This window comes from Nelumbo lutea, chromosome 4 (genome assembly GCF_056320005.1).
Source record: "Nelumbo lutea isolate HS-2025 chromosome 4, American lotus-T2T, whole genome shotgun sequence".
NCBI classification, from domain to species: Eukaryota; Viridiplantae; Streptophyta; class Magnoliopsida; order Proteales; family Nelumbonaceae; genus Nelumbo; species Nelumbo lutea.
The window spans coordinates 67,727,627-67,742,760 of NC_142687.1; the positions used below are offsets into that span (position 1 = coordinate 67,727,627).

At 35.5% G+C, this 15,134-nt stretch overlaps 1 protein-coding gene across 1 annotated transcript; it reads left to right on the forward strand.

Annotated features, from left to right (window-relative positions):
• The first annotated feature begins 6,155 nt into the window (after positions 1-6,155).
• On the forward strand, positions 6,156-13,174 carry LOC148860956 (cysteine proteinase inhibitor 12-like). Its single transcript, XM_088981973.1, has 5 exons — positions 6,156-6,283; positions 10,126-10,303; positions 10,417-10,613; positions 12,453-12,583; positions 12,754-13,174. Exons 1-5 carry the CDS (start codon positions 6,202-6,204, stop codon positions 12,889-12,891), a joined length of 726 nt encoding a protein of 241 aa, XP_088838099.1. The 5' UTR covers positions 6,156-6,201; the 3' UTR covers positions 12,892-13,174.
• Positions 13,175-15,134: the final 1,960 nt, after the last annotated feature.

Consider the following 15,134-nt stretch of genomic DNA (forward strand, 5'->3'; position numbering starts at 1 on the left):
GAATAAAGAAGCTATGCCACTAGAAGGGGTCGACCTCAAGGAGGAGCCAGCGAGCTGAGCCCAACTGGCCAAGGATCTCGTCTCGGTCCCCTAGACGAGGACAAGCCCGACGTGTAGCCTCTTACTTGTGAATTGTGTGGGGGAGGCCACATCAGTACTGACTGCCAAATTGGCAATTAGTTTAGGCCATCTACTGAACAAGTAGACTATGTCAGCAATCTGTCAAGACAGAAGGGTTACCAGAGTCACCATACCTTTCACCCAGGATGGAGGGGACATCCAAACCAGTCCTGGCCAAGTCAGCATACTTCCAAGCCTTTCCACCAGCTTATTATCAGCCCGAACCAAAATCAAATTTGGAGGAGCTGATGACAAAATTTATAGCAAGTGCGAAAACCAGGTTCCATAACCAAGAAGCCTCAATCAAGAACCTAGAAAACCAAGTGGGGCAATTGGCACAATTAATCTCTTCTAGACTATCGGGAACTCTTCCAAGCAACACTGAAGTGAATCCACGCGAGCAGGTACAAGCTATTACCTTAAGAAGTGGAAAAGAGTTGCCCGAGGTAGAAAAGAAGAATAGGGCTGAACCCAAGGTAGAAACAAGCCATGGGACCAGACAGTAGAAGAAGGAACAACCCGAAGTACAACAAGAGATGCAACAACAGCCACAAGTTCCATTCTCTAACAGGCTGAAGCAATAGAAAATGGAGAAGAAATTTGGTAAGTTTCTTGAAATATTTAAAAGTTTACACATTAATATTCCTTTTGCTGATGCTTTAGCCTAGATGCCACACTATGCAAGGTTTTGAAGGAATTATTGGAAAACAAAAAGAAACTGGGAGATGTGGCTAAATTTGCTTTGAATGAGGAATGTTCTGCTATCCTTCTGAACAAGTTGCCTTAGAAACTCAAAGATCCAGGGAGTTTCACTATTCCTTGTACAATAGGCAGTTTAAAAATTGAGAAAGCTTTATGTGACCTAGGAGCTAGTATCAATTCAATGCCATTTTCTATCTTCAAGAAATTGGGATTGGGGGAACCCCAACCCACTAGAGTGGCATTACAATTGGCTGATAGATCCATTAGACATCCTAGGGGGATCATAGAAGATGTCTTAGTTAAAGTTGACAAATTCATTTTTCTAGTTGATTTCATTGTGTTAGACATGTAAGAAGATGTGGAGGTTCCACTTATCCTAGGGAGACCTTTCCTGGCTACCGATAAAGCGATGATTGATGTCCAACAAGGACAACTCAGCCTTAGGATACAAGATGAGGAGATCATTTTTAAAATGTCTGAGGCTATGAAACATGCACCCTCTAGTGATGATTCTTGTTATTTGATTGATGCCATTGATATGACAATTGATGAATGCTTCCAAGTAATTGGATGGCTGATCCTCTTGAACTCTGCCTCCAGTAGGGAGAACTTAAAAAATGAGAAAATGAAGAAATAAACCTCATGATAGCATATCTGAATGATAACCCTCAATTCAAGGGAAAGGGGTTTCTCAAATTAGAGAACTTAGGCAAATTGCCTAGACCATCAGGTAAGCCATCATCCCAAGAACCCCCCACCCTTGAACTGAAGCAATTACCTTCCCATTTAGAGTATGTTTTCCTTGAGGAACCATCAGCTCTCCCCGTAATAATTTATGCATCACTGAATCCATTACAAAAAGAAAATTTATGAAGAGTGTTGCAGGAACACAAAAATGCTATAGCCTGGAAGGTAGAGGATATCAAAGGCATTAATCCATCAATCTGCACTCATAGAATTTTGATGGAAGAGGACAGCAAGCCTTCCGTTCAGCCCCAAAGACACCTGAACCCCAACATGAAAGAAGTGGTATAAGGTTGAAATAATTAAGCTATTAGATGTTGGGATCTTTTATCCTATTTCTGACAGTTCTTAGGTAAGCCCCGTGCAAATCGTGCCCAAGAAAGGGGTATGACCGTTGTTCCAAATGAGAAAAATGAACTCATCCCAACTAAAACTGTCACTGGATGGCGTGTATGTATTGACTATAGAAAGTTAAATGAAGCCAGTCGGAATGACCATTTCCCTCTCCCATTTATGGACCAAATGTTAGAGAGGATAACCGGGCATGAGTATTATTGTTTCTTGGATGGATATTCGGGGTATAACCAGATTCCAATTGCACCAGAAGACCAAGAAAAGACCACTTTTACTTGCCCATATGGTACCTTTGCATATCGAATGATGCCTTTTGGATTATGCAATGCCCCAGCAACCTTTCAGCGATGCATGAGGTCCATATTTTTTTATATGGTTGAAAAATTTATTGAGATCTTTATGGATGATTTTTCAATGTTTGGCTCTTCGTTTGATGCATGCTTGAATAATCTGGAATAGGTGCTTACTAGATGTGAAGAAACACATCTTGTATTGAATTAGGAGAAATGTCATTTTATGGTGCAAGAAGGCATAGTGCCTGGACACAAGATCTCTCACAGAGGTATAGAAGTCGACAAGGCCAAGGTGGAGGCAATTGAAAATTTGCTACCCCCATCATCTGTCCGTTCTGTGAGAAGTTTCTTAGGGCATGTCGGCTTCTATAGGAGGTTTATTAAGGATTTCTCAAAAATTGCCAAGCCACTATCTACCTTGCTTCAAAAAGAAATTCCTTTTGAATTTTCAATTGAATGCATTCATGCTTTCAACACCTTGAAAGACAGATTGATCCATGCACCTATCATGGTAGCACCAGATTGGACCCTCCCATTTGAATTAATGTGTGATGCAAGTGATTCTGTTGTAGAAGTTGTTTTGGGACAAAAAGTGAACAAACATTTTCAACCAATTTACTATGCTAGCAGAACATTGAATGGACCCCAACTCAATTACACCACCACAGAAAATGAACTACTAGCAGTAATCTTTGCACTTGACAAATTTTGTTCATATCTGATATTGTCCAAAGTTGTTGTATACACAGATCACTCGGCATTACGGCACTTGCTTACCAAGAAAAACTCAAAACCAAGAATGATCAGGTGGATCCTTCTACTACAAGAATTTGATATTGAGATTAGAGACATGAAGGGTGCTGCAAACCTGGTTGCTGATCATCTCTCCCGATTAGACAAGGTAAGCTTAGAAGAGGAGATAACCAGCAACATCCGAGAAGATTTTCCGGATGAAAAGTTGTACTCAGTTCAAGAATACGCATCTCCTTGGTATGTTGATTTTGCCAATTATCTAGCTACACAAGTCATTCCTCCTAACCTATCATATCAACAAAAGAAGAAATTCCTTTCTGATGTCAAATACTATCAATGGGAGGAACCCTTTTTATATAAATTATGTGTAGATCAGATCATAAGGAGATATGTCCCTGAGGAGGAGATGGAGTCGGTACTCCAATTTTGCCATGATAAAGAAGTAGGATGTCATTTTGGAGCTAGCTGCACAGTAGCCAAGGTTTTGCAATCAGGTTTTTATTGGCCTACATTATTCAAAGATGCCCATAGGTATGTATCCACATGTGACAAATGCCAAAGATTGGGAAACATTTCCCGATAGAATGAAATGCCCCTCTCCAATATTTTAATCTACGAAATCTTTGATGTTTGGGGTATAGACTTCATGGGACCATTCCCGAATTCTTTTGGGAATAAGTACATCCTCGTTGCTGTTAATTATGTATCTAAATGGGTAGAAGCCGTGGCTTTGCCCACAAATGACTCAAGGAGGGTGGTACATTTCCTGAAAAAAGCTATTTTCTCGTTTTGGCACTCCATGAGCTATAATTAGTGATAGGGGAACTCACTTTTGCAATAGCCATTTTGAGCAATTAATGCTAAAATATGGAATTACACATAAATTGGTTACCCCTTATCACCCTCAAACTAGTGGCCAAGTGGAGCTGACTAACATGGAGCTCAAAAGAATTCTGGAAAAGACTGTAGCATCTTCTAGAAAAGATTGGTCCATCAAGTTAGATGATGCATTGTGGGCATACAGAACTGCATATAAGACACCCATTGGCATGTCCTCCTACAGGTTGGTCTTCGGTAAAGCATGCTATTTACCAGTAGAATTAGAGCACAAGGCCTATTGGGCTCTTAAATTCTTGAATTTTGACATTGAGGCCAGAGGGGCTAAAAGGAGGCTGCAATTGAATGAGATGGATGAATTCAGACTTGCTGCCTATGAAAATGCCAAAGTCTATAAAGAAAGAATTAAAAGATAGTATGATAAGAACTTGTTGAGGTGGGACTTTTATATTGGGTAGCAGGTATTGTTATATAATTCCAGTCTCCGCCTGTTCCCAAGCAAGCTGAGATCCAGGTGGTCTAGACCCTTCACCATCACTCAGGTTTTTCCCCATGGGGCTATAGAAATCACCCACCCGATTCAGGGCACATTTAAGGTAAATGGCTAGCGCCTGAAACCATATTTAGTGGGTGGTACTATACCCCCTCCATCCACTGTTTATCTTGACAACCAATGATCTTCTTGTTCATGAACAGGCTAAGGCATCTTTTCTTCATTTTTTTAGGATATTAGTTAGTAAAATAAAGATCTCTTTTTCAAAATTTCAATTCATTTTTAGCAGAAGAGGCTTCCCACCAAAGTGCCCATTTTATTATCCAGGGAGTCCTCTATTCACCCTTCTCTTTACTTGTTATTGCTTTTGTTTATTTCATTGTCATTCCCTAACACTAGGAACATTGAGGACAATGAATTGTTTATTTCATTGTCATTCACCCCAACGCACATATGCAAGCAATGACATATCCAAGTAGACTAGAACCCCTCAAGTTCATTGCTATTTATTAGGTGATTTTTAAGAAGGAATACAATGAGTTGAGGGAGGCCAATGAATTGTTAAAGTTTTTATTCTTGTGAATAACCCAGTTTGATATATGCATGAGAAAATGGGAGCTGAATATGCCTTTCAGCATAACTAGTCCTAACTACCTTCATGTGTATGGAAGCCCTTGTTTCATTGTTAATGGTCAAGAAATCTAGTGCACATTTGAAGTGCTAATACATGAGGTTCAATAACTGAGCCCAAATTGACTCTACTATTTTGAGCTGAATAGAAAAACTAGTAGATCAGAACATGAGTCTTGTTATCTGCCTCGAGCTTGTGACCAGTGTGAAATGGAGCATAAGATGCACTCACACCAAAACAAAAGTGTGAGATGGAGCATAAAATGCACTCAGACTAAAAGAAAAAGAAAAGGGTGAGACGTAGCATAAAATGCACTCACCCCTAGAAATAAGTAATTGGTGTGACAACTGGGGTTCAAAGGGGCATACTAAAGTTGAACTCTAATTAAGATATAGTAACAGATGTGAAACTTAGTGCAATTAGATTATTAACTTTGACAATTAAGGAGTTGATTTATATATTGATTGGGAGTGAAGGCTGGACTTTGAAGAAATTCATATTCTCCTTTCCTTGGAATCTTATACATGTGTTAAATGGTAATTTACAAGAATAAAGAGCTGAACACTTACAAAAGTTCCCCAACTACTCAAACCATTTCTATCTTAAAAATTCACTTGATAATTGGTGAAAATAAAGGGGGGAATGTTCAGTTTATGGCTGATGTCTTTGCTTGAGGACAAGCAAAAGCTTAAGTGTGGGGGTATTTGATGAACATACAATTTATCTATAATTTAAGAGGTTTTTGCATGGATTTTTATGTTGTTTTTATTTAATTTTGCCCCAATTTAGTTTAATGATACGAAAAGATTTCAGGGGTAATTAATCCAAGAAAAAGAAAGAAAAAAGACAAAAAAAGAATGTTCAGAAAGACCAATTTCAGCCCAACCCGATTGTGGAAGCAAGAGAGAGCGCTTCGGCCCAAGAAGAACAAGCTGATTCCTTGAAAAAACCCAAGAAAAGAAAGCCTAGCAAAGAGTAAAATTCAGCCTAGTAGAGAAGGCCCATTCTCAGCCCAAAAGAGCAGCCTAGAGTGTAACTATCATGTGCTAAGAGGGAGATTAAGTGCAGCCCAAATAGCAGCACTCTTAGAAAGCTTTCAAGAGAACTCTAGAAAGTTCAAGAAGGGGGTGTAATACACCCCATTCTAGAGGCTTCAAGAAGGGGCAAGAGCCCCCTTGAAAATCTATATGAGAAGGCCTCTAGAAGGGGCGAAGGTGTTCAATTGCTTGAGAAAAAGGCTCTCTCACTCCTAGAGGTTCAAACTCCTTGAAAAAATGAAGAGAAGAAGGGCTAGGCGCAAGGAAGAAGAAGAAGAAGGGACTAAAGGAATTCAAGTCAATCTAGCAAGAAGAGAAGGTGAGTTTGAAATTAGGGGTTTTTTATTCAGAGATCTATTGTAATCATTCTATTCTAATTTCATTTTCCTTTGATTTGAATTCAGTTTCCTTCTTGTAAATTTTTCTTTCTCCCTCTTCCATTCTTTCTTGATATATTTCAATTTGTAAAATTTCATATCAGCAATCAAATTCTTTTTTATTCATTCGAATGGTTGTGAATTATACTTGAAATTTCTTGAATAGGGGTTAAATTGTAGATTAATTCGGCCAATTAACTTTCAAAACTCATATCTGAATTCTCAGATCTGAGATTGCAAGATTTGAATTGCTTGAAAGAGAATTCAGATCTGCAAATTTTAGATTAGCCAAATTAATCTAAAGCTTGGAATTCTTAGAGTGCTTGAGAAAGACTCTAGGAATTCATATCTATTATTCAATAACTGAATTGGATGCAAGGTTAGAGATAACTTACACAATTCAGTTGGTGATCAATTTAGATTTGACTTGATGCCTTAGAAGTGTTTGAAGAAATGCATGCATGGGATTAGATCCTTGATAGAGATATGTGGATCATCACTAATACATAGGATGAACATGCACTCGAAAGAGGCTGTTCATGACCTTGGGGTTTCACCAAACCAAGGCTTAATTACAATCTATTCAAATGATTCAACTGGATTGATTGTTGAATTCTGAGATTAACATTAATTGCTTACTCTTCTTACCTGAATTGAAGGCAATTGGGCCAATAATTTAGATAGATTTTAGTTTAGAATTTTTAGCTTTTGAATAAAGTTTTGCTTTATTGTTGATCAGATAAGAAGTGCCTAGTTTAGATTGGTAATTGTTTCCTAAATCCTCGTGAGAATGATACTTCACTCACTACTTTATTACTTGAATGGCTAGTGCACTTGCTAGTGTCATAATGAGCCACACATCACATGTCATATTTCTCAAATTAATGAGGAATTTTACAAAAGGTAGAGAACTAATACGTCTAAGGTCCACTAGATTTGTAACTCATTATATTGCTCTACAAAATATTGTTTCTCAAAAAGCAACATTGAGAGCCTCAACTTGATGAGGAGGTTACAAAAAGAAGATAAAGAACTAATACGTCCACAGCCCACTATATTTGTAACCCATTACATTGTTAAAAAAGTCTTGTTTTTCAAAAAGCAGCATTGAGAGTTGTGATTGATTCAAATGACTGAAAATCATTACAATAAGGTAAAACATCAATAGGGGCAAAAAGTTGAAAAAATAATCAGTAACATTATTCTTTATATTGTAATATAATTAAGTTCATCGTTAATAGTCAAAGAAACTGACCTAAATTCCCACAAGCACATCATAAATATCATAGAGAAGATATGAAATTCACATCTTGTTCACAACATTCATAAAGCAGGTATGTTCTTTTTCCCATTTATATTGTTTGCATTCAATCTTTTGTGTTGATTGAATATTTAAAATAATAATTAATAATATTATTTTCTTTGAATTTTAGCATATTATTTAAATCTAGCATTTAAATGCTCCATGGATCTTAATGTTAATGAATATTTGTTAAGATCTTTAAAAAATGTGATTATAAAGCTAAAGACATATGAAGATAATGTTGTCATTATCATACAAAAGTAAGTGTAAATTTTCATATAATTGCCGGTTATTATTTATTTATTTATTACTTATTAGTTTTTATCATTTTATAAATTATATAATATGTTTTGATGATTTGATCATATGATATTAATACTTGTTATTTCAAATAACAATAAGGTTAAATTATTCCGTAAGACACTATGAGGATTTAGAGATAGTATAGCACAAAGGGCAAGGGATAAAACTAATCCAGATATAATGAAGTTCTAAACTTCTAATATATTTTAGAATAATAGTCTTTTAGTAAGTAAATTTTATTTTAATACTATGTGGTACTGAAATATTTTTTTTTAGCTGAATGGTGATTGATGTATGGTCAAGATGACCCACATCTTTGCAAGATTGCAATCAAAATATTATCATAAATTGCTTTATCTAGTGGTTGTGAGCATAATTGGAATACCTTTGACCTCATTCGTATGAAACAAAGAAATCGTCTATCCTACAAGACTCTAGAAAAGTAGGTATATGTCTATTATAATATAAGGTTAAGGGTTAGACATCTTACTACAAATAAAAGGTTATTTTGACCCGATTAATCTTAATGACATATATGACGAAAATGATCCAATTTTGTCTTAATTGGCAAAGAAGGAAAATACATCAAGGGTATTAGATGAATTAGGTTATCCACCAAGACCTAATGCCTTTATTGATAGTCAAATGGAAATAAATATTGATCAATGAGTCAAAGAACAAGAGAAACAAGAAAAAAAATACAACTGATGATGATGGTGGCGGTGGTGGTTTTTATAATGGAGATGGTAATACTAGGAACAATTAAGGTATTGATTCTAAATGTAGTTATAACAAAGAAAGTGGCCATAATTAAGGTAATCAAGGCAATGAACTTTTTAGATATATACTACTAATGAATGATTTAATGCCTTTTAATGAAGAATAATACCATCATAAACATAGGGATACATAATTAATAGACAATTATGGTTATGGAAAACAATGAGCGAAGCCAAACTTATAGTAAACTTAAGAATAAAATGATGTAAAGCATAGGTATCATGAATTTAAGATTATCTCTAGATTATGGATATGGCATGGGCCACATTACTACTTTTCCTAGATCTAATTTATCTACCATGGATTCTTTGCTTTTTGGTGATAGAATATATGATAATAGACATACTGATGATTCATCTTCATACAATACACAAAGTATACAACAATATGATTCAAATGATTATGGATCAAGTTATCAACCTCCAATTCATTATCATCAATTCACTTAGAAGCAATATGACTAATTCAAGCAAACAAACATGAATTTTTATTCCATAATAATGACTTAAAATCAATATTGTTGTTACACTAGAGATCAACATAATGCTGATATCAATAACTTTGAACATATGTGTAATATTAATATCAATGACTTAGGATCAATATTTACTACCAAGTAATAATAATTTTTATAATTTTTTTATGATTTTTGTGTATTTATTAATTATTTAATTTCAATAATGTTTTGTTTAGATTATCAATAAATATTATCACTTTGTCATCATTCATTAATTCAATGAAGCCATGAAGATAATGAAAGTAACCAAGGTATGTTCTAACTTCTAACTTTATTATATTGAGATTCATATGTTGAATTTGTAAATTGTAATAAATTTGAAGTTAGAACTTGGAACTGAATTAGGTACTTTATTAGATAGTATTTTCTTTTCCCGTATGTTGATTATAATGTGTTTTTTCATAAAACCCACTAAAACATTAGAGTTTTATGTATAAATAGCTCATTTAAGTCTTATATTTAGTATTATTGATGTTTATTTATGATTTATTCGAATATTTATAGCATTTCCATGTGTATCTTAATTTTTTGTCCGTATCCATGCGTATTCCAAGATACATCTCTTAAATTTACCTTTCTGATACACTTAGGCCATGTTTGGTTCACTGCCAGTGGCCTCATTCTTTTAATTCTTGCCGATTCTGAAAAAAGGATGGACAAGAATGAATGAGATGTAAGTATTTGGATATTCATTTCTTGCCGCAGGACTCATTCTTCCCAAAATAAAATTTGGGTCTCAACAAAAATTTAACATATTTTGTGGCACAAAAATTTTTTGTGCCCCATTCTACCAATTATTTTTTTTTTGGTTCAAGTTTGAAGCTCGAGTCCTCTTGACTGAAGTCACTAAACCCTTGACCCTCTCTCTCTCTCTGTACAAGGTAAAGCTGAGATCAATTTTGATCTATTGAAGTCCTCGACTGAAGTCACTGAACCCTCGTCCCACCCTCCCTCTCTCTCTCTCTCTCTTTCTCTCTCTGTACAAGGTGAAGCTGAGATACTTCAATCTGTTAAAGTCCTAAAGTTAAGATCGACTCTCTCTCTCTCTCTGTGTACAAGGTAAAACTAGTTGTCTCTCTCTCTCTCCCTCTATATAAGAAAATAATTATTTTATTTATGAATTTTTTGTTTGTTTGATAATTAAAGTAGAATGCGTTGTTGGAATTTGCAAGGATTTTAAAGGTGAAGGAGCAGGTGGTTGCTGGTACTTTGCACCATTTGACTCTGGAGGTGATTGAGGCAGGTAAGAAGAAAATTTATGAAGCCAAGGTGTGGGTGAAGCCATGGTTGAACTTCAAGGAGCTGCAGGAATTCAAGCCAATTGGAGATACCCCCACGTTCACTTCGTCAGATCTCGGTGCCAGGCGAGGTAAATGATCTTGGAATCTTTCTTTGCCCTTGAATTTTAAAGCAATATTGAGTCCTGATTTTAAGGGGATCATTGACTATAGAATTGTATATACATATTTTACATTTAGCCTGTTAGGGATTATCGGAATTAATTCTAGGTTCGGATGCGATTGAGAATGCATGTCTTCTGCAATCATGGTTTCTCGGATTTTCAATCCATCAAATATACATGGTAGGGAATAGATTGTGTTGATTGAGAAGAAATGATATCTTTGTTATTGTGCTTGAGTGGGTTTTCTTTAGAGATTTTATAGGCTTCAAGTATCTGGTGGATCTCCGTTATTTTTGTTCTAATTGGAGGTGCTAGAATTGTTGGAGTCAATATTATCAAAACCAAATTGGATCATGAAATCACGAATAGGAGAAGTTTGAACCAAAGTGAAAAGATTTAACTTTTTAATTTGATGCAAGATCATGAAATATACATATAGAAGTGTTCTTAAACCTTATATAACTCTGTTGTTGATGGCATAATATGATTATTACTAATAATCTAACAAAATTGCTGCATAAATTTAGTTTGGTTTTAAATGCAAATAAATACTAGATGTAGGCAACTCCTTGACCAATTAGATAGATCATGTTATAAGTTTACAAGTATAAAATCCATATAATCAACTAAAAGTTTGAATTTGTTGAGAAGTAAAAGAAAATAAATAAAACTTTATAAATGGATATTGTTGAGTCAATACTCAATATGTTGGCAACCATATTATCTTCCATCTATATCTTTATTCTCTTTCTTGGTTGTTCTCTTTTTGCTTTGTTTTTTTTTTTTTCTTGTTTTGATATTTAATGGTAATGTCTTAACATCTCCTTTGAATTTCCTTTATTTGATGAGATGTCATTTTAATACAAAAGTTAATAGATTTTATTAGTATCTAGAACCACGACTGTTCCTTACAGGTTTCTTATGCTATTTAATTTGATGTTTATTAATCCAAGTCTCCAACATTCAAAGATGCCTTTTTAAAAAAAATTAATTATTATTAAGAGAGTGTTATATGGTCAATCTAAAAGGGAAGCACAGACTTGGGCACAATTTAGAATTGTTCTAAAAAGTAATGGCAATTCAAGAGCACTCATTAAGTCATTTTTGCCCTACCATGTTTATCATTCATTGGCTTGATTTTTAAGACAACAAGATAAACTGTTAAGTTTTTCTATTTCCAAGAAGGTGAGTGACAAAGCAGTCACCTTGTTTGTATCAAGTTTTTGAGCATTGAACATGCTTCATCTTTCACATGCAAAATACAATACTTTTCTTTTTCTGATATAAAGGAAAGAAATTAATTGACTTATTAATGCATGTTTCAACCCCATTTGCATTGTTTGGGGGGGGGGGGGGGGGTTTACTTTTTACATGATTTCTTCTCCCTCCCCCCCTATTGAAGGGTAATTGGTATTTTGCTATTTGTACATAAAAGCTCCACCCATGGGAACTTCTATCATCTGGGATTTGGAAATACGAGACATCCAAATTGTGTTATGTGCCTAAACCTGAAAACATAATTAAGTTTCGTTCTTCTTTTACTTGTTTTGTAATTACATGTTCAGATTCTTCAAGAGGACAAGAACATGACATATTCACATTCTTTTAGAATCATGCTTGACCTAGACTAATCTCTTCCCATTAAACACTTTACCCTTCAACATCCAAAGCCTTCCCAAGCCATAGGAGCCAATATTGTACAATTAACAAGCCATGCTAGGGGTTCATGTTTAAGTAAATTTGGGCCAAATATTTCCTAGTAGTAATTATTGGCCAGTCATGTAAATTCAAATGGCCATGGACCAGGATGGAGAGCAATTCCAACACATGATCCTATTGTCCAAGATGAAGCAAATCATGCTGTGAAGACTATCCAGCAGAGGTCAAACTTGCTGGTCCCTTACAAACTACTAGAGGTCCTTCATGCAAAGACAGAGGTTGGCATCTTCTGCTCTCTTTGGTTCTTTTTCCCTACTATTTCTTTAGTAGCAGTTTTACTCTTCCGTTATTAGCTATTTAGCTCTTGGCATGGGAATTGTATACATATTTTCAACTTACATAGTTCGGGATTATAGATAAATGATCTTATTGTTTGTGATTCATGCAGGTAATTGAAGAAGTGGCAAAGCTTGATTTGCTTCTCAAAGTCAAGAGGAGAAATAAGGAAGAAAATTTTAAGGTTAAAGTACATAAGAATGTTGAAGGTATCTTTCATTTGAATTTGATGGAGCAAGATCACTCATGAGCCATGACTCTAGGCACTACCCTAACATGTTAATATGTGTGGATTTATATAAACATCTACTTTAGTGCTTTGTGAAACTTTAACCAGTACTGCCTATAGATGAAAGAACTGCGTACTGCTTGAATAATGTTTACATGTTACATAGATAAGAAATATAGCCTATTATAGATGTTGTCTTGGATGCTTCTTTTCTCTTATTTTCAAATTTGAATATGTTGGGCATACATTTGGGCCTTATCTATCTATAGAGCCTTGATGAGAGAGAATTGCAACTACAGCTAACCTATATGATTATGACCCCAATTTTGTCATTCAACAGTTGTGGTTCCTCTATAGTGCTTTGGTGCATACAACATGGGGGAACAACTTGGGCTTGGGGTTTTAGGTTCGTGGACTGACACGACCCATATATATTTTTTATATATTTATATGTTAGACAATGTATGCCCTTAGCTCCAATCAGCATGATGTACATTATGACATTTATTGTAAATGAATAAAGTACATATTTGATTCATGTTATTATGGTGTGTTTCTATGTAATACCCTTAAACTAGACACATATGAGACTCGTGTTAGTTTAGAATCTTCATAGTCGTTGGATAGATCTGGGAGACTTATCCTGCTAAGGCTGACACTGATGTACCGCCAAGTTGGTTGGGGTGGCTTGTCTCAGCTGCCAGGGTGAGACCTGAGGTACATGTAGTGTGGGTTTTCTTGAAACCCTAAACCGGACCAAAATTCCAGTATTACCCTAGACCTTGGAGATAGATAAGCAAAATTGGAATGTTACACCAGACCCCTAGACTCGATTATGATACTGCACTAGATGTCGGATTGGGCTGTTTTTGATATGCCAATCAGTGAGATCCTTAGAGGGGTCAAAACCTGGGTATGTTGGGACAGTCCGAGAATTTATTTGAGTGGGTGATCATAGTGACAAGATCAACCCCTTTATCGGACAAAGTAAATGATCGGGAATGCACTCTCTCTGATGGAAACCTAAATTGCCTACAGTTGATTTCAATCATTAAAATTTGTTTTTGCAAAATATACAGATATATATATATATATATATATATATATATATATATGTATGTATGTATATTATAGTTTCAAAATATTTGCATAAAAGTTTTAATTCCTGGGATCCATGTGAGTAGAGAGTGCAACATTGCACCTTGCAGCCAAGGGAGAGGTTCTCTCTTGTCGGGTAGTGTTTGATCATTATGGGCTGAGAGGTTAAGTGTAAGACCATTGAAGATTATACTTGATGGGACAATCTTGCATTTGCCCACATTCCTTGGGCTTTCATAAGATGGCTGGACCCAATGACCATTTAATGTAAATGTTAGGCCCATTAAGAACCCATAGTGATGGACTTAGGGGTTCACTGTATTCAATAGTGAATTCGGCCAGGCCTTGAAACAGAGGATAGGCTGAACCCATGTGGCTGATGTGTAGATCAATGATAGGGTCCCACACTATACAAAGAGATCCAAGCTATTCAACATTAAAGTAGAAGTGAACCTGAAAGCTTAATGGGCCTAAAAGCCCATTTCGAACTGGGTTAATTAGATTAATTAAATAGGAGTGGATCTGGGATTTGGATCAACAGATAATATAAGGAATTATCTTTATCCACTTAAAGAGTCTAGATCCAAATAAAGATTTGGATCAAAGGAACTCTTAATTTGCTTAGGAGGGTTGATCTTTATCTATAGATAAGATAAGGGATTATCCTTATCACTTAAAGAATCCAGATCCAAATAAAAAATTTGGATTAAGAAACTCCTAATGGGATTAGGAAATTTTCTTTTTAAGGCTATAAATAAGAGAGCAAGGCGAATCTCCAAAGACACATTCGCTGAATACAGAGAGAAGGCAACACAATTGGACTGCTTTTGTCTTCTGCTCTATTTCTTCCTACTCTTGCTGCTCTACCATGTTCGATCTCTACTTCTTAGATTGGATCAAAATTGGATTTTGATATTGTTTCTTGCCAAAAGAAACAATCTAGAAGCTGTGCTCACTATCCCATTCAATTCTTGCTAAAAAACCACTAGTTCTTGGTGAAGAATTACCTGTTGATCCTGCCTCACCCTAAGTTGTGTAATCTTCAGTGGAGGGAGGATTTGGTACTCTCTTTGGGTGTGAACACCTACGTTGTGAGAAGCATACTTGCGTGGATTCCGTATCAAATATATCATTCCCTTAAATTTGGTTTCAGATTTGGTATGGTT

What these genes read in the sequence shown, in the direction of transcription:
- LOC148860956 (XM_088981973.1), top strand. Translation starts at nt 6,202, where the DNA reads ATGAAGAGAAGAAGGGCTAGGCGCAAGGAAGAAGAAGAAGAAGGGACT. An exon ending in AGATCTCGGTGCCAGGCGAG is followed by an intron (nt 10,614 to 12,452) that starts GTAAATGATCTT and finishes GCCATGGACCAG; the next exon opens with GATGGAGAGCAATTCCAACA. An exon ending in TCCTTCATGCAAAGACAGAG is followed by an intron (nt 12,584 to 12,753) that starts GTTGGCATCTTC and finishes TGATTCATGCAG; the next exon opens with GTAATTGAAGAAGTGGCAAA.